The sequence below is a fragment of the Papio anubis genome, chromosome 18, assembly GCF_008728515.1.
Source record: "Papio anubis isolate 15944 chromosome 18, Panubis1.0, whole genome shotgun sequence".
Lineage (NCBI taxonomy): Eukaryota > Metazoa > Chordata > Mammalia > Primates > Cercopithecidae > Papio > Papio anubis.
The window spans coordinates 50,756,058-50,783,346 of record NC_044993.1 but is presented as its reverse complement, the minus strand read 5'-3'; the positions used below and the strand labels follow the sequence as shown (position 1 = coordinate 50,783,346).

Sequence of the window (27,289 nt, the reverse complement as noted above, 5' to 3'; positions counted from 1 at the left end):
GGCTTCTATGCCTGGGTTGTTCCGTTATCCTAATGTGTAGCTGCCTCCTAGACCTTCTTGACTCCAAAATTCTTTTATTTGCTGATATGTTAAAAATGTATTCATTCAGCAAGTATTTATCAAGGGGCTGTTGTGTCCTCTAGGATCTTAGGATAATATCAGTTGAACATGGAAAGTTGGTGGCTAGAAGATAACCAGTGCCCTTGTAACCATTCTACCATTGTTAAATTTGAGGAGCCACGTTTATTTATAACATATTCGTCATTTTTCTTAAATTTTAGTGTCATTTTGAAATGGCCTAACACTTTTTATAAATAGTTGTACTTCTCCTTTATCCTAGATATAAACCACAGTACTTCAGGATCCCATTATGAAAATTCCCAGCGGGGACTTGTGTCTTCTACAAGCGATTCTAGCACAAACTGTAAGAATGCTGTTGTAAGTGACTTGTCGGAAAAAGAAGCATGGCCCTCAGTCCCTGGCAGTGATCCGGAGTTGGCTTCAGAATGTATGGATGCTGATTCTGCCTCCAGTTCTGAGTCGGAAAGAAACATCACTATCATGGCTTCAGGGAACACAGGTGGTGAAAAAGATGGCCTTCGGAATAGCACTGGACTTGGTTCCCAAAACAAGTTTGTAGTTGGTAGCAGCAGCAATAATGTGGGCCATGGAAGTAGTACTGGGCCATGGGGTTTTTCCCATGGAGCCATAATAAGCACATGTCAGGTCTCTGTGGATGCTCCTGAAAGCAAATCTGAAAGTAGCAACAATAGAATGAATGCTTGGGGCACTGTAAGTTCTTCATCAAATGGAGGGTTAAATCCAAGCACTTTGAATTCAGCTAGCAACCATGGTGCCTGGCCAGTATTAGAGAACAATGGACTTGCCCTAAAAGGGCCTGTAGGGAGTGGTAGTTCTGGCATCAATATTCAGTGCAGTACTATAGGCCAGATGCCTAACAATCAGAGTATTAACTCTAAAGTGAGTGGTGGTTCTACCCATGGTACCTGGGGAAGCCTTCAGGAAACTTGTGAATCTGAAGTAAGTGGTACACAGAAGGTTTCATTCAGTGGTCAACCTCAGAATATTACCACTGAAATGACTGGACCAAATAACACTACTAACTTTATGACCTCTAGTTTACCAAACTCCGGTTCAGTGCAGAATAATGAGCTGCCTAGTAGTAATACAGGGGCCTGGCGTGTGAGCACAATGAATCATCCTCAGATGCAGGCTCCATCAGGTATGAATGGCACTTCCCTTTCTCACCTTAGCAATGGAGAGTCAAAAAGTGGAGGCTCTTATGGTACTACATGGGGTGCCTATGGTTCTAATTACTCTGGAGACAAATGTTCAGGCCCTAATGGCCAAGCTAATGGTGACACTGTGAATGCAACTCTAATGCAGCCTGGCGTAAATGGGCCTATGGGCACTAACTTTCAAGTTAACACAAACAAAGGAGGTGGTGTGTGGGAATCTGGTGCAGCAAATTCCCAGAGTGCATCATGGGGAAGTGGAAATGGCGCGAATTCTGGAGGAAGTCGAAGAGGATGGGGAACCCCTGCACAAAACACTGGCACTAATTTACCCAGCGGTGAGTGGAACAAACTGCCTAGCAATCAGCATTCCAATGACAGTGCAAATGGCAATGGTAAGAAGTTTACAAATGGATGGAAATCTACTGAGGAAGAGGATCAGGGTTCTGCCACATCTCAGACAAATGAGCAAAGCAGTGTGTGGGCCAAAACAGGAGGTACAGTGGAGAGCGATGGTAGTACAGAAAGCACTGGACGCCTTGAGGAAAAAGGAACTGGAGAAAGTCAGAGTAGAGACAGAAGAAAAATTGATCAGCACACATTACTCCAAAGCATTGTAAACAGAACTGACTTAGATCCACGTGTCCTGTCCAACTCTGGTTGGGGACAGACTCCTATTAAGCAGAATACTGCCTGGGATACAGAAACATCACCTAGAGGGGAACGAAAGACTGACAATGGGACAGAGGCCTGGGGAAGCTCTGCAACACAGACTTTTAACTCAGGGGCATGTATAGATAAGACTAGCCCTAATAGTAATGATACCTCATCTGTATCAGGGTGGGGCGATCCCAAACCTGCTCTGAGGTGGGGAGATTCCAAAGGCTCAAACTGCCAGGGGGGGTGGGAAGATGATTCTGCTGCTACAGGAATGGTCAAGAGCAATCAGTGGGGGAATTGCAAAGAGGAGAAGGCTGCATGGAATGACTCACAAAAGAACAAACAGGGATGGGGTGATGGACAGAAATCAAGCCAAGGGTGGTCTGTTTCTGCCAGTGATAACTGGGGAGAAACTTCAAGGAGTAACCATTGGGGTGAGGCCAATAAGAAATCCAGCTCAGGAGGTAGTGACAGCGACAGGTCCGTTTCCGGTTGGAACGAACTTGGTAAAACTAGTTCTTTTACTTGGGGAAACAACATAAATCCAAATAATTCATCAGGATGGGATGAATCTTCTAAACCTACTCCTTCCCAGGGATGGGGAGACCCTCCAAAGTCTAATCAGTCTCTAGGTTGGGGAGATTCGTCAAAGCCAGTCAGTTCTCCAGACTGGAACAAGCAACAAGATATTGTTGGATCTTGGGGAATCCCACCAGCTACAGGCAAACCTCCTGGTACAGGCTGGCTGGGGGGACCTATACCAGCCCCAACAAAAGAAGAAGAACCCACAGGCTGGGAGGAACCATCCCCAGAATCTATACGTCGCAAAATGGAGATTGATGATGGAACTTCAGCTTGGGGAGATCCAAGCAAATACAACTACAAAAATGTGAACATGTGGAACAAAAACGTCCCAAATGGCAACAGCCGTTCAGACCAGCAAGCACAGGTACATCAGCTGCTAACGCCTGCAAGTGCCATCTCAAACAAAGAGGCAAGCAGTGGCTCTGGTAAGTTTCTATTTTATGAAATCAAGACTTATTTTAACTTACTGTTATTATAAGATTTGTATAACAAAGTGCTTGGATATGTACACAAAGGCTGTTCCTTACTGTAATCCAGAAGCAGCTTGAAGAAAATTATAGGGGTGATGTTTACCACCAGAGAACAGAGCTCCACTTTTGGCAGTGTTGTTTTGAGTCCTGCACACTTCATTCTCTATTAGAAATGCAACAGAAGGTGAATTGGACAAGGGCAGTCAAGTGGAAATGCTGTACACTTCTCTAAGTTGTTTAGAGTTAGGCCTTGTGGTTTTATTATTTGACTAAAATATCTCCAGAAATAAAACAAGTATCTCATAAATACAGTACTCTCTAAACAGTAGGTACTATATTTGGCTCTAGAAGGGATTTTTTTTAAGTAGGTGAGAAATCCAACTCTACTTAGATACAGTATATATGTTTGTGTATTAAAAATGTTTGATAATACCTTTCTAGTATATCCTTACTTTCCTCTCTTATAATGAACTAATTCCTGTCTCTGCAAATTATCCCGACAACATTTTCATTAAGTGTGATTGGCTACATTGTCTTTGCTAATAAAAGTTTTATTGACTTAATAGTCTCATTGGAAGTGGATATGGGAGTGCTTTCATGAGCTAACTTTTCGGCGCCTAATTTTTTTTTTTTTCAGTCTAAGTATAGTTTGTTGTATTAATTTAGGTTTGATTCTTAAAAGGAAGAAGTATGTATCTAAGATGAAGCCTGTTGGCTTTTATTTTTTCTTAATGAAACGTTTATGGCTTTGTTTTTGTTGTGGTGGTGGTGTTTTGTTTTTTTTTTTTTTTTTTTTGCTTTGGACAACCTCAGCCTAATACTTCAGATTTTAAAATAAGGATTGTTCAGCATGTGTAAAAAGTAGGTGACCCATTATTGTTAGCTGGGTAGTACATTGTTTTTCCAGTGTATGTGGTGTGGAAGGGGTACACTTGTGCCACAATTTTTTTTTTTTTTGGGTGGGGGGAGATGGAGTCTTGCTCTGTCACCTAGGCTGGAGTGCAGTGGCATGATCTTGGCTCACTGCAGTCTCCACCTCCCAGGTTCAAGCAATTCTCCTGTCTCAGCTTCCTGAGTAGCTGGGACTACAGGTGTGTGCCACTATGCCCAGCTAATCTTTGTATTTTTAGTAGAGATCAGGTTTTGCCATGTTGCCCAGGCTGGTCTCAAAATCCAGACCTCAGCTGATCCACCTGCCTCGGCCTCCCAAAGTGCTGGGATTACAGGCATCAGCCACTGTACCCAGCTGGTACAAATGTTATACATACACTGTCACCCAACTTATCACCTGCTCCAATTCACAAGGTTTGGTTTAGAATGACTTGACCTTTTCAGGAATTAAATTGATGCTCAAAGGAGAGTGGTTTCCCATAACTATGCAAAAATCAGCTCTAGGCCTAGAGGGTAATTATGAAAAAAGTTTTAAAAATTCTCACCTTATAGTTATAGTAATGGGAAATAGTTTGTCTTTTTTTTTTTTTTTTTTTTTAACATAAAACGATGCCATTTTTTTGCCTATCACAGTATCATTATTCTGTACATAAACATGAGGTTCTTCATCCTTGGTCCCTAAGTATTCTTTATTGTCCCTTATTCCACTGCACCTCCTTACCTTCTATGCTGATGACTTCTTTTCCCACACTTTCTAAAGGCTGGGGTGAGCCCTGGGGGGAGCCTTCTACTCCAGCCACAACTGTGGATAATGGTACTTCAGCATGGGGTAAGCCCATAGACAGTGGTCCCAGCTGGGGGGAACCCATTGCTGCGGCATCCAGCACATCCACGTGGGGCTCCAGCTCTGTTGGTCCACAAGCATTAAGCAAATCTGGTAAGTTATTGACAATGCCTGGTAGCTGTTGTGTAGCAGTGGTGATCACTCACTGACTATAATTAAATAATTAGATAAGGTTTCTGTGTTATTTATAATCATATAATATGGCACGATAGATGATGTTCAGTATTTTGCTCTTTGATTTTGTAACATGGTTTATTCTCTTTCTGAATTTTCCTCTTTTCTCATATTTCTTAGAATTGTAACTGTTAATTTGCATATACTTCATCAAATCTAAATTATATTTTACCAAATTAGGTTATCTAGGAAGAGTCTACTAGCAACTTTCATGCCATCCAGCCTGAGAGGCTAAATAGTGTAGCCATGAGGACACATATTCAGACTGTCAGATGATTCCCTGAAAGTTACAGACAATTAGCATAGTTCAGAAAAGACTCAAGATTCAAATTAACATTGTCATTATCCTATAGGTTATGTAAAAGATACCCTATAGGAATCCCAAGGGCCATGTGTGAAGATAAGATGCTTTCTGCTTATGACTTTGAAATACTCTTTGGCCATTCTCCCTGAAAATATATACAAAAACTGATTATTTCAAATTTCATTCATCATCTTCGTCCTGTGTGTCACTATGCAGATGATTAAGTGGGTACAAACAAGAGTGCTACCATTGTCCATGTTCAAGAACCATGATTTGTTAAAGGCATGGAGGAGTTTTATTAGATTTTAAAATAAGAATATGTTCTTTTTCTTTTTCTTTTTTTTTTTTTTTTGAGACGGAGTCTCGCTCTGTTGCCCAAGATGGAGTGTAGTGGCGCGATCTCGGCTCACTGCAAGCTCCGCCTCCAGGGTTCACGCCATTCTCCTGCCTCAGCCTCCGAACTCCCGAGTAGCTGGGACTACAGGCGCCCGCCACGACGCCCAGCTAATTTTTTGTATTTTTAGTAGAGACAGGGTTTCACCGTGTTAGCCAGGATGGTCTCGATCTCCTGACCTCGTGATCCGCCCGTCTCAGCCTCCCAAAGTGCTGGGATTACAGGCGTGAGCCACCGTGCCCGGCCAAGAATGTATTCTTTTTTGTGGAACTTTTAGCTCAGTATAAAACATACATTCCTTCTGTGCAGATGCAGGAAGGGAAATAAGTGTGTGCGTGTGTGTTTTATTAGGTTCTCTACCCAATTTTTAATGTATGGTTATTCTCCAGAAGGAATTCTTTTATTAAAGTATGTTTCTCTTTATATCACAAATCCACAATCAGGGCCAAAATCTATGCAAGATGGCTGGTGTGGTGATGATATGCCATTGCCTGGAAATCGCCCCACTGGCTGGGAAGAGGAAGAGGATGTAGAGATTGGAATGTGGAATAGTAATTCGTCTCAAGAGCTTAACTCATCTTTAAATTGGCCACCATATACAAAGAAAATGTCATCGAAGGTAAACATTTCAAGGGCAAAGCCCTTGAAACTTTAAATTCCAAAGGTAGTTTACCCACAGAAAATTAACTTTTTGCCTGCCCATTTCTGGCAGTCAGTACAGTCCAGGCAGCCCCCACCTTAGGTATAGCCACTTGTATGGGCAGCCACCTAGAGAAACATAAGACCACAGGAACTTCCTTTCTCCCCACTGCTACAGCTTGGGATTTCTCTCCTCCTCCCCCTCCACCAGTGCTGCCTGGGACAACCCCTCATCCTAGGGTGGTGCCTGCAGCGGTGAGGATGAAGAGAAGAGCAAATCTCCATGTTGACTCTTTCCATCCCACTGCCAGTTCATCTCCCATTTCACCTCCTCACCTGGAGTCCCCCGCCACCCCCTTACCCAGAGTCACTATCCTCCTTATTCACCTGTCATCTTTGTCCCTATCCCATCCCAAAAGGTCCTGTGACAGAAATCCCTAGGAATGATCTGAGCTTGATTTGGCTTTTATGTGTGGACAAATCATATTCCTAAAGCTGGCTGTACATCGGAATCCCATGGCATTTGTTAAAAGTGCAGCTTCCCGTACCTCAGGTCTACTGAAGTTTTGGAAATTGGACCAGGTTTCTTATCCTGAAGAAACTCCCCAAATGTCTCTGATGCAGAGCCAGGTTTGGGAAGCACTGATTTAGAGCACTGGTTCGTAAGAGGTGGCACTGGGGGCTGGCGTCAGGTCTTCCTGGGGACGACCATTTTCAAAATAGGTGCCCAGTCTCCCAGGTGGTTCTGACATAACATCCTATCCCACCCAACTTGAGAATGATTACCTTTTGAGAGACCTTAGAAGGCAAATACCAGTGGATAGTTGGACTAGGTAACTGCCAAGGTTCCTCACTTTTAATCCTGGGATTCTAAGTCTAGGACCTGCCATTTTCATTTTTAAAATTTTTCATTTGGCTGAATTTGCCTATTGCCTTGCCATATAGCTTATGAAATGCTTTTACATGTTTTACATAAGTCATTTGATCCTCACAACCTTCTAAGATAGGATACTAATGAGGAATTTGAGACTGGAAAAGGTGGTGACTTGCCCAAAGTTGCAATAACTAGTGACAGAGTAAGGACTTAAGTTTAGGTCTTCCAATTCCAAACCCTGTGTTCTTCCCACTGGACCATGCTGTTTTGTGACTTTGTCTTTCCTTACAGGGTCTGAGTGGCAAAAAAAGGAGAAGGGAAAGGGTGTGTAGCCTTTTTACTCTTTCTCCTTTGTTTCTACTAGTAAAAATCTTTAGAAAGCAACTGCAAACATTTATTTAGCCTCTGCTGTGTGCCAGGTACTGTGCTTGGTGCTGGGGATTCAAATACACTAAGATATGAGCTTCACCTTTCGGGAGCTCACAGTCTAGTACGGGATATTAGGAGAGCTTCATAGAAGTGTCAGCTTGAATTTGGAAGATGCTTGGGATGGGATGTGTTAAGGAAGATAGTAGCCCAACATAACTAAAATGTAGAATTTTTAGGAAGAAGTGACAAGAGATCTGGCTCTGTAGTTAAGGCAGATTGTAGTGTCTTCAATAGCATGCCAAGAATTTGAACTTTATTTTGTGTAAAATATGGAACCAATGAAATTGAGTAGAAAACGACATCAGTGGGGTTTTTTAATTATTAATTTTAGTCAATGATAGTATGAAATATAAATTGGCACAGAGGGGAGACCACAGTTAGGGATCTCAGGGAGCATCTGTGTTAATTCAAGCTAGAAAGGAGGGCTTGAGTTGGGAAATGAGACTGGATATATAGTGGAAGGGACTAATTTGAGAGGCATTTCAGTCAGAATAGAAAGGACAGAAGAACTTGGCAACTAGTTAGGTATGGGGATGGATGGGGTGAAAGGAAAAGGGATCAAAGCCAACTTCAGAATCTGCGGAGAGAGTTAGGTGCTTGCTTCAGAGACCTGCATTTGGGGGGAAGTTGTGAAGCTGTGTTCTGTTTCACAGTCAGAAGGAATAGACAGTAGCAATGGGAAAGGGTGATGAAGGCAACAGACTGAGGATGGTTCTGTGAGACCATAATGAGAGACATAGGTCTCTATGGCTTCCAGCCTCCTTGTCTACCAGACTGCTAATCACAGACCCTTCATCCTCTTAACTCAGGTTTCAATGGAGTTTCCATACCACTCATACCCCAACCAGCTGCAGAGAGCCAGCCAGCCCTAAGCAGGAGGAATCCCAGGTTCAATTCTGCTAGAGATGTTGTGTTCTTGGCAACACAAATTGAAATTTTAAAATACTTTTCCTGTGGAAAACATGGTGTGTTTTCAGTAGGATGCACATAGCATAATTAAATTATGGGTTAAATTGGCTTCTTTAGACTAACCTGAGGACCTAGTCATTATTTTTTTACTTTGGTTTGGAGTGAGAATTCCAGAAATCTAAATTATAACTACTCTTACAGTTCTCCACTACTCAGAGGCCCTGTTTTCATATTTTTGGGTCATCGAGGCCTTTTGCTTCTGTCTTTTCCTTCTGACTGCTTGCCTTTAGAGATTTCTCTGTACATTACAGCTATACCAGAGGACTGGAGCAAAGGAAGTTGAAAATCAAATAAGTTGATTTTTAATTATTAACAACTCTGATAAGAGTTGATTGGAGGAGAAATTATTGGCTAAAAATGAGAATTGGGGATTGTCTTAAGTTTTATTAATCCGTCACTATACCCAGATAAACAGAGATGGCCATGGCATCTTTTCTACTCTTTTATTTTACAAAGGGAATGATGAAAGGTGGAAACAAACAAGAAGAGGCGTGGATAAATCCATTTGTTAAACAGTTTTCAAATATCAGTTTTTCGGTAAGTATGTTTTCTTAGCAGCTCCTTCCTCTTTTAATGGTGCTCCATGGTTTATCTCGATTTCACTCTTTTCAAGAATTATTTTTCGTCTTCGAGTCCTTAGGAATGTGCTTGATGTTGGAGTAAAATTGGCCCCCAAACCTTTATTTTTATGGTTTTAGCTAAGAACTTCAGTCACATGTTTTATTTTAAAACATTTAAAAAATTACATTAGGCAATGAAAAATGAAGCTTTATGAGCCACTTGAATTTTTCAGATAATGAAATACAGTAAAATTCTTCATTTTTTATTCGTTTTCATTGATAAATTAAGGTCTGCTAACATGCTGCATTTTCTTTCTTCAGAGAGACTCACCAGAGGAAAATGTACAAAGCAATAAAATGGACCTTTCTGGAGGTAAGAGAAAATTAAATCTGTTTATATTCCTTATTGAGGGACAAGCACATCCGTGACATGATTCTGCTGAAAGAGCCCTGATGTAGATCAGGATGGTGGGGAGGCTGTGCTCTCCAATAGACGTGTACATGCTGTGGTTAAATGAGTGCATGTGCCTTGGAAGTGCAGACCACTGTGCACATCAGTGGTGTTATTAGTCTGATTACAGTGGTGTTATTAGTCTCATTACTTTACACATAATCCTGCCAAGAGGGAGTTACTCAGGTTGGAGGGTATAGTCTTCTTGATTAAGGAACAGCATGTAGAAGGGCCTAGACGTATGACAAACTCTTAAAACTATACTGGAGGACTGGTAAGTAGTTCCATAGAACAAGTCAAGAAAAACAGTTTTGGTGGGGGTAGCCGTGGTGGTGGTGGTGAAAGATTACCTGGATAAAGATGCTAGAAAACCAGGTTGGTGCTAAGTCATGAGGAGCTTGAGAATTTGAACTTCATTCTTAAAATATGAGATTAAAGTGAAGCAGGGTAATGACATGGTTTGGACTTATGTTTTAGAAAAATCATCTTGGTTATAGATCGAAAATATCTTAGGATAGAAAACATTGGCAGCAGGAGATAGAGAAAAGATACTAAAGATAGCAAAACCAGGTAGATACTTGCTGCAGTAGCCAGTAATTATTTTCAAAGCTCCAAACCAAGAGAGTAGATGCGAATGATCTTAATTCCATGGAGACATAGGAATTGGAATCAATAAAAGTTGATAACCAGTTTGAACCAATTTGTTAGGCAGATTGAGGGAGAGATTGTGATGAAAACTTACCTGGATGGTTTAATAGATGGTAGTGCTATTGTGTTAATCAGAGTCCAGTCAGAAGAAACTATGCAGTAATTTGCTAACAGGAAAAATGTAATATACAAGACCTTAACAAGGAATTGGAGTAGCATTAGCAGATACAAGGGGAAGTCACTTAGTGAGGACTGACGTAGCATGCCCAAGAAAGAGCCGCCTTCCTCTCACTATGGTGCCATGTCAGTAGGAGTGCAGGAGATCCACCCTCTAAAATACCAGTGAAGGCAGGGCACAGGAGCGGTGTCTCATGGGAGGCACTCTCTACGGAGCTACCAGAGGGCATGCTGATAGATGCTGCCAGCCACTGGTGAGTTGAGCATTGTAGGTGCTGGCAAAGCTGCCATGCTGCAGGAGAGAGCAGACCAGAACTAGGAAACCAAATGTCTCCTCTTGCACCTTCTACTTAAAAAAGGTCAGTGCTAGCTGGCAAAGGAAAAAAATCTGTAAAGGGCCTAAGTCCCTTTTTTTTTCACAGAGCAATCAAAAAGGGTGAAATTGGAGCTAGAGGAAAGAAGTCAGTAATCAGCACAGTTCATCCCAACCCTTTGACTGCTCACCTTCCATATGTACTCTTCTACACAAATTTGTCCAGTACAGTGGCAATGCAACTCTGTATTTCTGCTTAACAAGATATAGCTTGCTTTCTTGCAAGTGAGGAAGTGTTCATCCTCTCTCTAAACTGAGGAGATGAACAGCCCCAAGGGTCATTGTATTCATCACTGGCTATATAATCACCCCGGAAATTCAGTCACAGTTTGTTACCTAAAGACTAAATAATAAAACTTAACATCTAATAACTTGTGAATAAGGTAAAAGCAGGAAAGAAAATACTTGGCCTATACAAATTAACACATCCATATGACAAACAATAGGAAAATATGCAAATCTACTACCATTGTTATTTCTATAATTGCTCGTAAGCCATCATTGGTATCTGTGCCTTCCTCCCTTCACTGCGTATTCTGTACTTACCTCACTTTCAGGTTGAACCTCAGCTGCTCTTGGTTCTTTAGCTGCTGGAGTTAAGTAACCCAAACCTTCATTCCCAAAGAATCTGAGCCCCCAGTTGTCCTTGACTTTTATGGTTACCGTTGTTTTTCATTGGCCGTCACTACTTGGTGTGGATATACTGAGAAGCTTCCCAGAGAATCCCCTGGATTCCAGACAGGCTTCACTGCCTTCATTTTGTAATCACATCAGTTACCCCAGCCAGTAGACTCGTTTTTTGTTGGTTGGTTGGTTGGTTGGTTTTTTGCCTGCTAGTTCGTATCTCAAGGAGTGCAAAATGTCCCTGTAGCAGTCTTCATCTTCCAGGGCAGTGGAACCATTGTTGTGGTTTTTGCTGGAAGCGTTTTCTCTCTCAAGGACTAAGTTCTCTAATCAGCAGTTGTCAGAACAGGAAAGGAGTGTTCTGTAAGTGGCCCATTAGGTATAATTGTGAGAGAAGCTGCTCCCACTTTCACCTTTTGATTCTCAAGACCTACAAATTCTGGTAGTTGGGGAGACACATACTGCATCCTCCTAAGACAGATGCCCACCCTTTTAGTATGTTGTCTCCCAACTTGCTTTGTAACTGATTCTTTAGTAAGCCTGTTAATTTGATTAGCTACTTTCAGGCAATGGCATATATGTTAAGACCAGTTAATTCCATGGGCATGAACACAGTCCTGTATTTCCTCTGCAGTGACATGAGTTTCTTGGTAAGACATGATGGCTGTGAGGAGTGCCACGATAGTGGAGAAGGTATTCTGTGAGGCTGTGGATGACAGAAGCTTTACAGGCAAGAAAAATCCATGTCCAGAATGTGAGCCTCTTCCTGTTAGTACAAGTTTCTGCCTCCTTCATGGCTCACTGCATGGTGCAGAAGTTGCTGTGCTGTCATCTGGTGGAACTTGTGGGAAATATGCCCTCTAGGGTGCTGGGAAAAAGCATTCATGGAGAGGTGTCTCATGGGAGACACTGCAGCACAACTGTGATGTGAGAGGGAGGGGAATGCTGGGAATGCTGGGAGAAGCTCCCACTGAGTGCTGCTGACCCACCAGGCAATGGAGAAGCTGCAAAGGCTGCTCATGCCTACCAAGAGCACATGCTGGCCCAGGAAGCAACACCCTTCCTCTTGCCCTGTCTCTCCAGCGCCCTCTTCTGACAAAGCCTCAGTACCAGCTGGCTAAGGAAAAAATTGTAAAGGGTCCAGATATATTTTCATAGAGCAGTCAAAAGGGTGAATTTGGAGCTGAGAGACAATAAATCAATAAATGGTCGTTATTTGAGGTGAGAAATACAGGAATAGCAGGCTTGATAGATACTAAGTTTGAAGGTGCTCTGAAAACCATCTGACATTACGTCCAGTAGACAGTCGAAAATCCGGATGTGAAGCTCAGAATAGATGGGGCTGGAGATATGAAGTGTAATTAATTAGATGTGGATGATAGTGAAAGCTATAGGAATAGTTTGACTAGAGAGAGTTGGAGGATAATGGACCGAAGACAGTGCTGGGAAATAATGATATTTAGGGGAGTGATCCTAAGCAGAAGTGGGACAAGTTAGAGTAGAATAATTTTTCAGACTCCAAGTGAGTACAGAGTTTTGAAAAGAGAAAACTGGTTGTCAGGGAATGGATTTTACAATGGAGCTCGGCGGTAGTCATTGGTAACTAATGGACCTTACTAGAGGACTGGTGGACTAAGGGGAGATTGCCACATTTGACATTTTCTTTTTAAAGGGATGCAGAAGTGTTGGGGAATGGTGTTTTTTTGTTTTGTTTTTTTGTTTTGTTTTGTTTTGAGATGGAGTGTTGCACTGTCATCCAGGCTGGAGTCTTGTGGCGCTATCTCGGCTCACTGCAACCTCTGCCTCCCGGGTTCAAGTGATTCTTCTGCCTCTGCCTCCTGATTAGCTGGGATTATAGGCACCCGCCACCGCGCCTAGCTAATTTTTTGTATTTTTAGTAGAGATGGGGTTTCACCATGTTGGCAGACTGGTCGCGAACACCTGCCCACCTTGGCCTCCCAAAACGCTGAGATTACAAGCGTGAGCCACCATGCTCAGCCACTATTAGTCTTTCAAAAGATAATTGCATAGGTAAAAATAATGTGAATTATCAAGAAGGAACAGCTTGGAGAGAGACTTAGGAGAACTGGTTGGAATTGGTTACAGGATTAGATGGAGAGAGTGGGGGAAAGAGTTCACAATGGCTAGCTTGGGTGTTATCAGTGAATTATGACATCTTAACAGGGAGAGAGAACAGAGGAGGGAGCTGTGGTAAGGATTATTGACATTCAGGAGAGGCCTCTTAAACAAGTGTGAAAGGTGGATTTTTCAGATACCAGATTCATGACTGGAACAGTACTTTTTAGCTACTTTAAGAATTGTTTTCCTTCTCTTAAAATGTTTTCCTTTTCCACTTACCTGGAATGAGAGTAGTAAAGGTAAGTATGGTGGTGGCAGACGTCTCAAAGAACAGCAGTTGCAGAGAAATGATGGATGAGATTTGCGGATTGAGAAAACGTTGAGAATGAGAAATAGGGAGATGAAAACCTGTGTTAACAGTGACAGTGAGGCTGGGCACAGTGGCTCATGCCTGTGATCCCAGCACTTCATGAGGCCGAGGTGGACAGATTACTTGAGGTCAGGAGTTGGAGACCCCTCGGGCAACATGGTGAAGCCTTGTCTCTACAAAAAATTAAAAAATTAGCTGGGCGTGGTGGTGCATGCCACTAGGCCCAGCTACTCGGGAGGCTGAGGTGAGAGGATCGCTTGGGCCGGGGAGGCACAGGCTGCAGTGAGCCAAGATTGTGCCACTACGCTGCAGCCTGGGCAATAGAGCCACTCACTGTCTCAAAAAAAAAAAAAAAAAAAAAAAAGGTGACAATGGGACATCAAAGTGGATATGGCAGTCAGGTAAAAATGTGGGACTGAGCTCAGTTGTGAAGTCTAAGCTACACGTTTATATTTGGGCATCACTTGAATGGGAGTGACTGCTGATACCTTGATAGTGAATGAAGTCTAAGGAAAGCAAGTTTACAGAGAGAGTCAAAAGACTGAGACCCTGAGTCTACTGTGTCGGCCTCAGAGTATTCCAGCATTGAAGAAGCACCCAAGGTGAGCTCAGCATGGATAGAGGAAGAGAAACCAGAATGGGCAGATGGTGAGGGTGGGTAGTAGAGAACATTGTCCACTTTTAAAAGATTTGTTGAAATAGAACAGTAGCTTTTGGGCTGGAGCTGGCTATGTCCAGCAAAGAAGATTTTGCAGGAAAAAAGTTTCCATGAGAGAATTCATGTTTTATTGCACAGCAGTCAGAATGAGGAGAGGAGCAGGCAGAGCAAAGCCTAAGAGAGGGGAAGATGTTACCCTGTCTGGCGTCCAATTTCCTCATCTGCTAAACGGGCGATAACAGTATAGTTACACGCATTAAATTAGTACACATAAAGCACTTATAGGCCGGGCGCGGTGGCTCACACTTGTAAACCCAGCACTTTGGGAGGCCAAGGCAGGCAGATCACCTGAGGTCAGGAGTTTGAGACCAGCCTGGCCAACATGGTGAAACCCCATCTCTACTGAAAATACAAAAATTAGCTGGGCGTGGTGGGGGGTACCTGTAGTCCCAGCTGCTCAGGAGGCTGAGGCAGGAAAATCGCTTGAACCCGGGAGGCAGAGGTTCCAGTGAGCCGAGATCACGCCACTGCACTCCAGCCTGGGTGACAGAGTGAGACCCCTTCTCAAAAAAAAAAAAAAAAAAGCGCTTACAATGAAGACTGACATAAAGCAAGCATTTATTAAATGGTGGTTTATCACAGTGGGTGCTGATTGTTTTTATTACTTAATGGAAACTTACCTGTATTATAAAACTCAGCAGATTAGAGATGGCTAAAGTTGTCTTAAGTTATGTAGCCTAAGAGTCGTTTTAAAACGAGTCCAGGCCCGGTGGCTCATACCTGTAATCCTAGCACTTCCTCGGGAGGCCGTGGCAGCTGGATCACTTGAGGTCAGGAGTTCAAGACCAACCTGGGCAACAGGGAGAAACCTACGTCTCTACTAATAATACAAAAATTAGCCGGGTGTAGTGGTACACTCCTGTAATCCCAGCTACTTGAGAGGCTGAGGCATGAGAATCGCTTGAATCTGGGAGGTGGAGGTTACAGTGAGCCGAGATCCCACCACTGTACTCCAGCCTGGGCCATAGAGTGAGACTCTCTCAAAAAAAAAAAGGGAGGTTATCAGCCAGCCACCTTCTGTTTACTAGTCTATTTCAAGTTAATTATTTCAATAAAATAACAGTATCTCCTAATTGCGACTTTACTTGTGAGGAATGCAAGATTTATGAAATACAGGTGTATTTTTCACATATCTTTGTCTTGGCTGAAGTCATTTCAGCCAAGTGAGTGTTTTGCTTTTGTTGTAAATTTATCTGAAACCAATTGGGTTGTCTTCCTGTTTGATAACATAGTCTCCTGCATTTATTAGGAATGTTACAAGACAAACGAATGGAGATAGATAAACATAGCCTAAATATTGGTGATTACAATCGAACGGTCGGGAAAGGCCCTGGTTCTCGGCCTCAGATTTCCAAAGAGTCTTCCATGGAGCGCAATCCTTATTTTGATAAGGTAAGGTGTTTTACTTTTACCTCTGACTTGGTAAACCAGTACACTTAATAGCATAATTTTCACACTAATATTTTAAAACATTTTATATAATATAAAGTGTTGCAATCCAGTACCAAATCTTATTACTGGATTTTGAAGTTCACTGTCTTTTTATGTCTCAATTTAGCATAGAGGTTGCATTTATATTTTTCTTCTTAATCCCATGAAATATGTTTGGCTCTTTTTGTGTGCTCTAGAATTAACACTAATCTGATCTCTTCTGTTTTCTACCTGTTTCCTGTTGATGCTGGAATGTCATGTGACTTCTCTTCTGTTCCTGCAATGATTTCTCCCTTCCACTTGTTTGCTTGGCTGGTGTTGCACATCTTTCTGTCTGTCCAATCAGGATGGCATTGTAGCAGATGAATCCCAAAACATGCAGTTTATGTCCAGTCAAAGCATGAAGCTTCCCCCTTCAAATAGTGCACTACCTAACCAGGCCCTTGGCTCCATAGCAGGGCTGGGTATGCAAAACTTGAATTCTGTTAGACAGGTAAGTCCAGATGTGTATTTTAGGCTCTCAGTTGAATGATTTGTATTAGTAATAAGATCTCTCTTACATGTAGTTACTGTGTTTAAATCATAGTACAATGTGGCAATGAGATGTTTGTCCCTAAAGAATCCCACTGTTACTTGTTGCTGTTTGTTTTTGTAGAATGGCAATCCCAGTATGTTTGGTGTTGGAAACACAGCAGCACAACCCCGGGGCATGCAGCAGCCTCCAGCACAACCTCTTAGTTCATCTCAGCCTAATCTCCGTGCTCAAGTGCCTCCTCCATTACTCTCCCCTCAGGTAAATAAGCTTTCCTTACGTTCTCCTGTTTACCTGCAAAAAGGATCTTGCGTGATTTTATATTTGAATGAAATGGCTAATCATTATCATGTTTATTGGCATCTTCGAGATTTAGCTAGTTCTGAATTAACTATTACAAAAGGTTGTATTAAGGATAAGTCGGCCGGGCGCGGTGGCTCAAGCCTGTAATCCCAGCACTTTGGGAGGCTGAGACGGGCGGATCACGAGGTCAGGAGATCAAGACCATCCTGGCTAACACTGTGAAACCCCGTCTCTACTAAAAAAAAAAAAAAAAAAAAAAAAATACAAAAACTAGCCGGGCGAGGTGGCGGGCGCCTGTAGTCCCAGCTCCTCGGGAGGCTGAGGCAGGAGAATGGCGGGAACCCGGGAGGCGGAGCTTGCAGTGAGCTGAGATCCGGCCACTGCACTCCAGCCTGGGCGACAGAGCGAGACTCCGTCTCAAAAAAAAAAAAAGGATAAGTCAAGGATAATTTAAATCTAAAATTTACCATTTTCTTCTATAAAACATTCTTGAGGACAAAAGCAAAGTAAAATTGGCTAGTTTAAGATACATCTCTGTCATCTTTTACCTAACCCACGAAAAAGTACAAGTGGTCAGTGAGTAAGGCAGAGACAAAGACTATGAAGCCAATGAATAGTCCACAGATTTAACTGCTCTATTGACAGCTTAAAACACACAGTACATGTAGCGAGTGGGAGTTACTTTATCAAGATCATTAACTTACCATTGTGATCCTAAGGTTCCAGTTTCATTGCTGAAGTATGCACCAAACAACGGTGGCCTGAATCCACTCTTTGGCCCTCAACAGGTAGCCATGCTGAACCAGCTATCCCAGCTAAACCAGCTTTCTCAGATCTCCCAATTACAGGTAAGCAGAGTCATAGTCTTTCTTAGTACATATTTATGGAGCATCTACTGTATACCAAACACTAGATTCTGTGCAGGATATAGTGCACTAAACAAAACAGGCGTAGTCATAGCCCTCATGGAGCTTACAGTCTATCAGGGAAGACAGATCATGAACATCTGTGAAGAATGTTTTGAAGAAGTGCAAAATGCTGTGAGAGGAGGCCTCAGCCAAGTCTGGGGTGCTAGTGAGAGTCGGATGTTTAGGAAAAGTTTCTCTGATTGAAGTGGAAGTTTAGATTGAACTAAAAACTGAATTTCAGCAGTGACTAGAAGCCAGAGAGTCCAAGGAAGAGACTGTTAGGCTAGACATGTTGGCATTGGCTAGATCACATCATGCCTCTGTAGGTCCATCTGCTGTCGTCATTTGGAAGCACACCACTTTGTAATGGTGTGATAGTAACAACCTTCTCACCATCTTTCCTCTAGCGATTGTTAGCGCAGCAGCAAAGGGCGCAGAGTCAGAGAAGCGTGCCTTCTGGGAACCGGCCGCAGCAAGACCAGCAGGTAGAGCCAGCCCTCCAACTCGTGGTGCTGTCTTTGTGTTAATAAACTCTGCTTATCTCCATTCTAGCAAGAGATTCAGAAGTGTCTTTCTTAAAACAATCTTACTAAGATATAATGAAGTATGTTGTGCATTAAGTCTGCTGGTTGCCCATGAGTTATGTGAACATTATACAGTGATTATTCACCTTTCTGCTGTGAAGAAAGTGAATTCAAAAGTGAAGAGGAAATATGTAGTTTTCTGTAAAGACTTTTTCCCCCAATAATTTTTTCCAATCATTTCATTGTTTTAAGGGTCGACCTCTTAGCGTGCAGCAGCAAATGATGCAACAATCTCGTCAACTTGATCCAAACCTGTTGGTGAAGCAGCAGACTCCACCATCTCAGCAGCAGCCACTCCATCAGCCAGCCATGAAGTCTTTCCTTGACAATGTCATGCCCCACACTACACCTGAGCTGCAAAAAGGGCCATCACCAATAAATGCTTTCAGCAACTTCCCTATAGGTGGGTTTCTCCTTGGTCCAAGCATTGGACTGATGCTTAGGTATCACAGGCATGCCTCCTTCACACGTACCCTTACAGCTCTGTTCCTTCGTGAAAGCTACATTGATCTCTTAGCTGTTCCCTCTCAGAGAGTTGCCATCCCCTCTCCTAGTTTTAACCTGCTCCATGTTCAGGGAAGTTCTCTCTCCATTCAAGAAAATCACACTGTTTGTTTCTTTTTTTTTTTATTTTTTTATTTTTTTATTTTTACAGACAGTGTCTTGCTCTGTCCCCCAGACTGGAGTGCAGTGGTGAGATCTCGGCTCACTGCAACCTCTGCCTCCTGGGTTCAAGCGATTCTCACGCCTCAGCCTCCCAAGTAGCTGGGATTACAGGCGCGCACCACCACGCCCAGCTAATTTTTGTATTTCTAGTAGAGTTGGGGTTTCACCATGTTGACCAGGCTTGTCTGAAACTCCTAACCTCAGGTGATCTGCCTGCCTTGGCCTCCCAAAGTGCTGGGATTACAGGCATGAGCCACCGTGCCCAGCCTTGAAAATCACACTATTTCAAAAACTCCACACTCATTTAAAGTGCATTAGAATAAAGGAAACATTTCACTTTTTAAAGGACTAGTTGTCTTAATCGTAGGATATTAAGGGTGAGAAGGCTGATATTCTTATTAGAAACAGTACACCAGAGAATTTTTGAGCAGTGCTGTTTTGGTGAAACAGCTGGGAAGGGTCACAGTCACATTTGCTAGCTCTCAGAACTTGAAGTTTTAACTATTGTCTGTGTATAAATGATTACTGATATAAATAAGAAAATGAAGGTAAGAAAGGGGATTGCCTTTCTTATACATGCAACTCCCCACCCCCACCCACTCCTTTTTTTCTGTGTTACCTCCAGGCTTTTATTCACTGAGTGGAGATTTTGGGCTTACATGTTTTCTCTTTCCTAGGTCTCTTTTTCTCTTGTGCCCTTGATTATATTTTGACCCTTGATTGATCATGCCCTGTTCATTTTGCTGTTTTTCTCTCTCTTTTGCCATACAGTGGTTTCTTGTAAACCAGTTTTGTTGGTTGTTAGCCAGAGTATTTGAAGACCATCAGTTAACTAGTGTGTTCTGGGCTGTGGGCAGAGGCTGGGGCATGCTGTTGCCCCTGCTGCTGCCTCACTCTGTGACTGAACTGGTTTGGCTCACCCCGGTATTACCACAGAATCTCACCTGGGACATAAATTGCACTTTGAGTCCTTAGGATTGTTAGTAATCTCTGTGCATTTCCAAAAACAGTTCCCCTGTCAGTTACTACTGTGGGTGAATACTCTAGAAGCCATTTAGTGGTGGCCAGGTGATGTCAGAGACAACAGTTAGTACTAAAAGAATGATATCCAAGTACAGAGAGAAGTTTCTGTCTCACCAGTAAAGGGAACTGGCTCTTCCTATTTGACTATACACTTGACATATAAATTGGACCACGTGAGTTTTAAGTATAGGATTTCCTGCCCTGGCCGGCTTTTCAGTGAGGGATACTTCTTGATTAAGAAAGTCTGCTTAGCCCATGCAAACACCAATACAGTTATCTAAGTTGAGCAACAGGCTACGGCCTGTTGGCCTAATTTGGCCCACTGCCTGCTATTGTAAGGTTTTGTTGGACACAGCCACATTTTCTCTAACATGGGGTCTGTGGCTGCTTTTGTGCTGCACCAGCAAAGTTGCATGGAGACACCGGGACCATGTGGCCCACAGAGCCTGAGATACCAGCTAAACCTCTGCAGAAAAAAATTGTCAACTCCTGATCTGATCGATAGGTCCAAGAGTAGCAAATTTAATTGCTCTCTGCAAAAATAGGTATAGTATTAGAGAATTCATGTTATTAAAGTTTTCAGGTTTGACAGACCTTAACATCACATGGACTCATCAGACCAGAGAATTTAAAACAATTTAATTTGGAAGTTTAGAATAAGAACCTCCTGGGAATTTGTGAAATAGAGATTCTGGCTCCCACTGGAAAGTCTTCATTTTTAAATAAGCATTTTAGGTGATTCTAATATTAATAGTCCCTAGATTACTATTTTAAGAAAAACTAGCTTAATAGTTTTCTAACTACTGTATCTAAGGTTGAAATTTCCATTGTTGTTCCAAGAGAATATCCAAGTCTGAGGGGCCTCATCAGCAAAGGTCAAGTAAATTGTGCCTTAAGATATATCAGTCCCCCACTTAGGTGTAATTGTTAGTGCAGGACATTTTTACTTTAGAATTTGCAAGCAAAAGATAGCAACTGAAAGTGACCACAGATCTTCATGCATGGTACACTTGGGAAATAGCTAAACAGATACATTTTATTCCAAGTAAACTTACACATCTGGCTTCCTTAAAACTTTTCTCCCTCTTATTTTGCCAAGGAGTTTTAAAATCATCAAAATTTTATGGAGAAATATTTTCTACATATAACTAAATTATAATATTAACAGTTATATGGTTTGAAAACATTAGATTAGTTACATGTTTTTCTAGGAAATAAAAGTTGTGCTACTAGAAAGAAAATGTGCTGTATTTTCTAAGGTTTTGTTTTGTTTTTTAATTTTTCAGGCTTGAACTCAAACTTGAATGTAAATATGGATATGAACAGTATTAAAGAGCCACAGTCAAGACTAAGGAAATGGACGACAGTGGACAGCATTTCTGTGAACACATCTTTGGATCAAAACTCCAGCAAACATGGTACAAATGATTGTTAAACAATCTTAGCCAATCTTACCCAAAAAAACAAAAAGCACACCTGCAGAATACTAGATTTAGGCCTTTATTTTATTTTAAATATGTTTTCAAAGCCAAATTATCTTAGAACTTTTCCTCATTTAAAAAAAGTTATTATTAAGTCTTAGTTAAAATAAGAGACTTTCAGATGAAAAGCAAAATTTACATCTACTCTGTTTTATAAAGGAGAGATCAGATGATGCATTTTTAAAAATTATTTTTCCTTTGGCTTTTTAAATTTTTCTAAGTGATTTTATTCTTATATTACTACACTTATTAACATTTACTGGATTTAATTTGATATATATCTTAGTAGTACATTTAAAACTTCTACCAGAGTCCCATTCCGTCACCCAGGCTGGAATGCAGTGGTGTGATCTTAGCTCACTGAAACCTCTGCTCCCGGGTTCAAGCAGTTCTCCTGCCTCAGCTTCTGGAGTAACTGGAACTACAGGCCTGAGCCACCACGCCCGGCTAATTTTTGTGTTTTTAGTAGAGACGGGGTTTCATCGTGTTGGCCCAGCTGGTCTCAAACTCCTGACCTCAGGTGATCTACCCGCCTTGCTCTCACAAAGTGCTGCGATTACAGGCGTGAACTACTGCACCTGGCCCATAAATTTTATTTCTGTCAATTCCTTACATACGGACAAATTTTCTTTATATATCTTATTGCTATGTGTAAGTCATTGATTTAACAGTATTGTCTTTTCAGGAATTACATTTTTTTTTTTTTAGAAATGCCATTTTCATCTTATTTAGTATTATCCATTCACCCAGCAAATATTAATCGATTATCTTCTGCTTTCCAAGGCTGTGTTAGCACCTGGAATACAGAGACACATATGTACATACATGTTCATAGTTGAATGTATGTATGTATGTATGTAAAAATCCCTGCCCTGAAATTGTTCATTGTGAATGAAAGTATATCAGCAGCTTTAGTACAATGCAATAGGTAATATCAAAGTTAATATTTATAATAGTTTAATAATACAAAGTTCCTTAGGAGCATTGAGTCAGGAATAACTGCAGGTGTGGTGGGTCTGGAAAGGTGAGAAAGACTTACCTTGAGAAGAGTAAATTTACCAAACAAACAGGAAGAGCAACCAAGAGAAAATAGCACATGCAGGGTTCAAAGAGGACTGCCAGGTGAATTCTGTATCTGGGCATATCTGGGGGTGAAGGTGAAAATGACAGAAAGGAGGTAGATGAAGATGGAATGGTAGGTGTGGTGCAAATCATGGAAAACTTTCGTGCCATGAATGATTTTAAACATGAAAGTGATGGGTGCCTAGAGGCAGTTAAGACTTAAAGAAGTCTAGGTAAGAGAGAGAAAGGTCAGTGGACATAAGAGGGAGTACACTGAAGAGAGTTTCAGAAATTAAAAGCAGAAAAGCTTGATAACTCACTTAACTCATTCTTTCATTCAGCAGTGTAAGCCTGAAACACTTGCATAACTGATCAGCTAGTCTGTCTGCAGCCCCCTCCAGACATACCCCTCAGAGGTCAGACAAATACAGGATGGACCCGAGTCTCAGGCAGAAAAGAATAGGCGTTCACCGTAAATCATATCATTAGAGTGGCCTAGGTGTAAGGCATGCAGAGGCACTCTTAACTGGCAGAGTAGTCCATGAGCTTGGAGAAACACAGGAGCTGAACAAGCGACAGTCCTGGCACACTTTAGAATGTGCAGTCCAGTCTGCCACACTAACCCTTCGCTGCACACCTACAGTAAGAAAAGTCTGGTTTGTTAAGGGGAGTGGAGGCAAGCACATTTGACTAGGAAATTCTGCATTACAGAAGGGTTAAACTGGATGTCTGAGATACCCTATGGCCCTGAGATTCTGTGACTTCCAGGCAGTTTATAAAATCCTTTCACCTCAGCACCCAGATGAATTTGCTGACATGTATAGAAGGAGATTTTTTATTTTAGCCTTGGTTGGAGGCAGTTGGGCAAGGCTTCCACGAGGCTTGTGATCTCTGAAGCTGAGATATGAAAGATAAACAGAAGTTAGCAGGCAGGGGTGAAGGGAGGGGAAACCATGAGAGCTGGGGCGAGGCTGGACTACTGTAAACTATTGAAGACTATTGTAAACTATTGAAACTATTGAAGAGTTTGAACATTGTCTTTTGTGTGTTGGAGAGAATTAAGCCAGGAGATGACATGATCAGATTTGCACTTTTGAATGATGCCTCTAGGTGCAGTGTGGAGAATTGGAGTAGATCTAGTATAGTCATTATCCAGGAGCTGTGGAGGAAGTGGAATTGACAGGGCTTGGTGATTCTAGCTTAAGCAGCCTCAAATCTATGATTGCTATTTAAATGATGTATTTGTGACATTCCCTTTTTTTTCTGTTGAATTATACTTTGAAAGTTTATTAACTAAACTTTAGGGTCAGATTTCTGGATTGTACACATTGGACTAATGATTTTCAGAAATTAAAATTGTCATGTAATAGAAGGAACCATTAGCCCGTAAACCAAACAGACCTTTGATTCTAAGTTGGTTTGCCATTCAGAGGAATATCACTTTGGGATTTTTTTTTTTTTTGACAGAGTCTCACTCGGTCACCCAGGCTGGAGTTCAGTGATGCAGTCTCTACTCACTGCAACCCTCGTCTCCGGGGTTCAAGTGGTTCTCGTGCCTCAGCCTCCTGAGTATAGCTGGGATTACAGGTGTGTGTCACCACACCCGGCTAATTTTTGTAATTTTAGTAGAAACGGGGTTTACCATGTTCGCCAGGCTGGTCTCGAACTCCTGAACTCAGGTGATCTGCCTGCCTCGGCCTGCCAAAGTGCTGAGATTATAGGCGTGAGCCACCAGGCCCAGCTGGGAATTTTTCTGACCTGAAGAGTGAGAACAGGGAGTTGAGACAATGGGGAAATGGCAAAATAAATATGAATCCTAGGTTTGAGACTTAGCTCTGCTACTAATTGACTCTGCTATTTCAGTCGTGCACCACTTAATGGCAATGTTACAGTAAACAATGGGCCATGTATCCAACAGTGGGTCCATTGAGCTTGTAATACCATATTTTTATTGTTCCTTTCCTGTTTAGCTATGTTTAGATACACCCTTCTGTTACGGTTGCTTACATTACTCAGTACAGTAACACACTAGGAGCAGTAGCCTAGTGTGTTAACACTAGGAAGTTTTCATAAGTAGAAAATGAAGTTTTCATAAGTAGAAATTATTCTAACACACATGTAGCCTAGGAGCAGTAGGCGAGGCCTCAGGGCTTTGCTGTGTAGTGGGCTGTACCATCTAGGTTTGTGTAAGGGCGCTCTGATGTTCACACAAAAATGAAATCACCTAGTTTCTCCAAATGTAGTCCTGTTAATTGACACGTGATTGTAATTAGCTACTTGGCAAGTAACTTAACCTTTCTGAACTTCAGGTCCCTCATCTGCCAAATGGAATTAATAGTACCTCTTGGGCTTTTTTTTTTTTTTTTTGAGACAGGATCTCACCCCAATTGCCGAGGCCGGAGTGCAGTGGCACAGTCTCAGGTCACTGCTGCCTTGACCTCCCGTACTCAGATGATCCCCGTCCACCTCAGCCTCCCGAGCATCTGGGATTACAAGCGTGCACCACCATGCCTGGCTAGTTTTTTGTATTTTTACTAGAGATGGGGTTTTGCCATGTTGCCCAAGCTGGTCTCAAAACTCCTGACCTCAAGTGATCCCCCTGCCTCAGCCTCCCAAAGTGCTGGGATTACAGATGTGAGCCACCGTGCCCGGCCTAGTTTTATTTTAGATTCAGGGAGTGCATGTTCATGTTTTTACACCGGTATATTGCATGCTGGTGGAGATTGGGCTTCCAGTGAGCCCATTACCCAAATAGTGAACATTTTACCCGATAAGTAGTTTTTCAACCCTTGCCACCCTCTCCACTTGTGGAATCCCGAGTGTCTATTAATAATTTCCATCTTTGGGTATCCATTGGTTAGCTCCTACTTAAAAGTGAGAACATATTTTATTTTCTCTTTAGTTCACATAGGGTAATGGCTCCCAGCTCCACCCATTTTGCTGCAAAAGACATGATTTCATTCTTTTTTATGGTGGCCCTCTTGGGATGTTTTAAGGATGAATGAGATGATGCATCTCAGGCACTTAGGTGCTGGAACAGGGTTAGACACATCAGTGGTCAGCAGATCATAGCCATCATTGCCGTTACTGCCTTTATCACTATCTCATCAGATGCCCTACCTCCAAGACAAATATATTTCTCCACTGTACATTTAGTTTCGTTTGCTTAAACTGAACCTATCACATAGGTTTTACATTTCATTTTCCTGATGTTCCCCTTGTGTTGATTAATGAAATAAAATTGCACCCTTGCTGCCTCGTTATATCTATTTGCCTTTGATTAAATGAAGTTTTCATAAGTAGAAATTGTTCTTACTAGAAAAAAAATACATAATTAACGTTTATCATCTCAGGTATAAGAATTAATCACTTGAAATGTGGCAGTTGTGCTTGCCTCATGTATCCTGTACAGCCATTACTTCATTTATGTCCCATTTCACTCCCAAGTGGCTTTAATTCTGCTTATAGAACAGATACATAGTTGACACAGATCAGAGTGACAAGATTGAGGACGCCAGAGCCAAAGGGGAAATGGAAGCTGTGGAGACGCACTGAGTCAGGGATAGGTCAGTGCCCACCAGTGAGAGGTGCGAGGCCTTGTCGGGAACCAGCTCCATCATCCCTGAGTTACCCATGTGCATGCTGGCACATTGTGACTTGAAGCCAGAGGAAAGAATGGCGGCTGGAGTGGCATGTAGGGCCCGGCTGTGTGTTATGGATGTTCATAGTGGGGGCCGTCCGGAGTTGCGAGCCAGGTTCTATTTACATCAACCTCAAACTCAACATGAATGGAGGAGACTTGGTTTTCCCTTTCAGACTCAGTCCTTCCAGTGTCAGCGGGTTGTACCTCCGCCCATGAAATGATCGAAGCTAGAAAACAAGACATTATTTTTTTTTTCTTTTGAGATGGAATCTTGCCCTGTTCCCAGGCTAGAGTGCAGTGGCATGATCTCAACTGACTGCAACCTCTGCCTCCCGGGTTCAAGCGATTCTCCTGCCTCAGCCTCCGGAGTAGCTGTAGCTGGGACTACAGGCGCCTGCCACTACGCCCAACTAATTTTTGTATTTTTAGTAGAGACAGGGTTTCACCACGTTAGCCAGGGTGGTCTCAATCTCTTGACCTTGTGATCTGCCCGCCTCGGCCTCCCAAAGTGCTGGGATTACAGGTGCGAGCCACCACACCTGGCCCCATTCTTTCTTAACAGTTTATTGAGATATAATTTACTTATAATTCAGTGGCTTTTAGTATATTCACGGTATTGTGTAGCCATCACCACAATCCATTTTAAAACATTTTTGTTGCCTAAAAAAACCCCTGAGTTACCAGAGCCCTCCACCATACAACTGTTTTAATGATTTGGAAATAAGTTTGTGCTCATATTCTGGTCACTTAATGATGTTTATGCCCCTCATAAACTTGAAATTCACAATGGTCATTTTCAGACATTCTTCAAATGAGATGTTAGAATCTCAATATAAAAGAGTTACTCTAGAGAACACAGCCTAGAGCCCACAGATCTAATGGAAAGTGTTCGTGTTACATTTGAGAAGCTATAAGAAGTAAACCTTTGTGTATTCTGCTCACATTTCTCTATTATTCTTCCCTTGTTAGGTGCTATTTCAAGTGGTTTCAGGCTGGAAGAGTCTCCATTTGTTCCCTATGACTTTATGAACAGCAGTACTTCACCAGCCAGTCCTCCAGGTTCAATAGGAGATGGCTGGCCACGTGCCAAATCGCCTAACGGCTCTAGCAGTGTTAATTGGCCACCAGGTAAAATTTTTTCTAACACTTTCTTTCATGAGACTGTGT

At 42.1% G+C, this 27,289-nt stretch overlaps 1 protein-coding gene across 15 annotated transcripts in view; it reads left to right on the top strand.

Annotated features, from left to right (window-relative positions):
* TNRC6A (trinucleotide repeat containing adaptor 6A) overlaps positions 1-27,289 on the top strand; it is a 212,807-nt gene that overhangs the window by 174,324 nt on the left and 11,194 nt on the right. For 8 of the 15 annotated variants that reach the window (XM_031658377.1, XM_031658378.1, XM_031658381.1 and 5 more), the window contains 14 exons: positions 341-2,926; positions 4,623-4,799; positions 6,022-6,197; positions 7,383-7,415; positions 8,946-9,026; positions 9,371-9,422; positions 15,739-15,881; positions 16,267-16,413; positions 16,576-16,713; positions 17,475-17,603; positions 18,071-18,148; positions 18,440-18,650; positions 21,223-21,354; positions 27,092-27,250. In XM_031658377.1, the coding sequence (XP_031514237.1) occupies positions 341-2,926; positions 4,623-4,799; positions 6,022-6,197; positions 7,383-7,415; positions 8,946-9,026; positions 9,371-9,422; positions 15,739-15,881; positions 16,267-16,413; positions 16,576-16,713; positions 17,475-17,603; positions 18,071-18,148; positions 18,440-18,650; positions 21,223-21,354; positions 27,092-27,250 (4,242 nt within the window). The remainder of the gene's footprint in view (positions 1-340; positions 2,927-4,622; positions 4,800-6,021; positions 6,198-7,382; positions 7,416-8,945; positions 9,027-9,370; positions 9,423-15,738; positions 15,882-16,266; positions 16,414-16,575; positions 16,714-17,474; positions 17,604-18,070; positions 18,149-18,439; positions 18,651-21,222; positions 21,355-27,091; positions 27,251-27,289) is intronic. The other 7 variants (XM_031658383.1, XM_031658385.1, XM_031658389.1 and 4 more) reach the window with 5 other exon arrangements.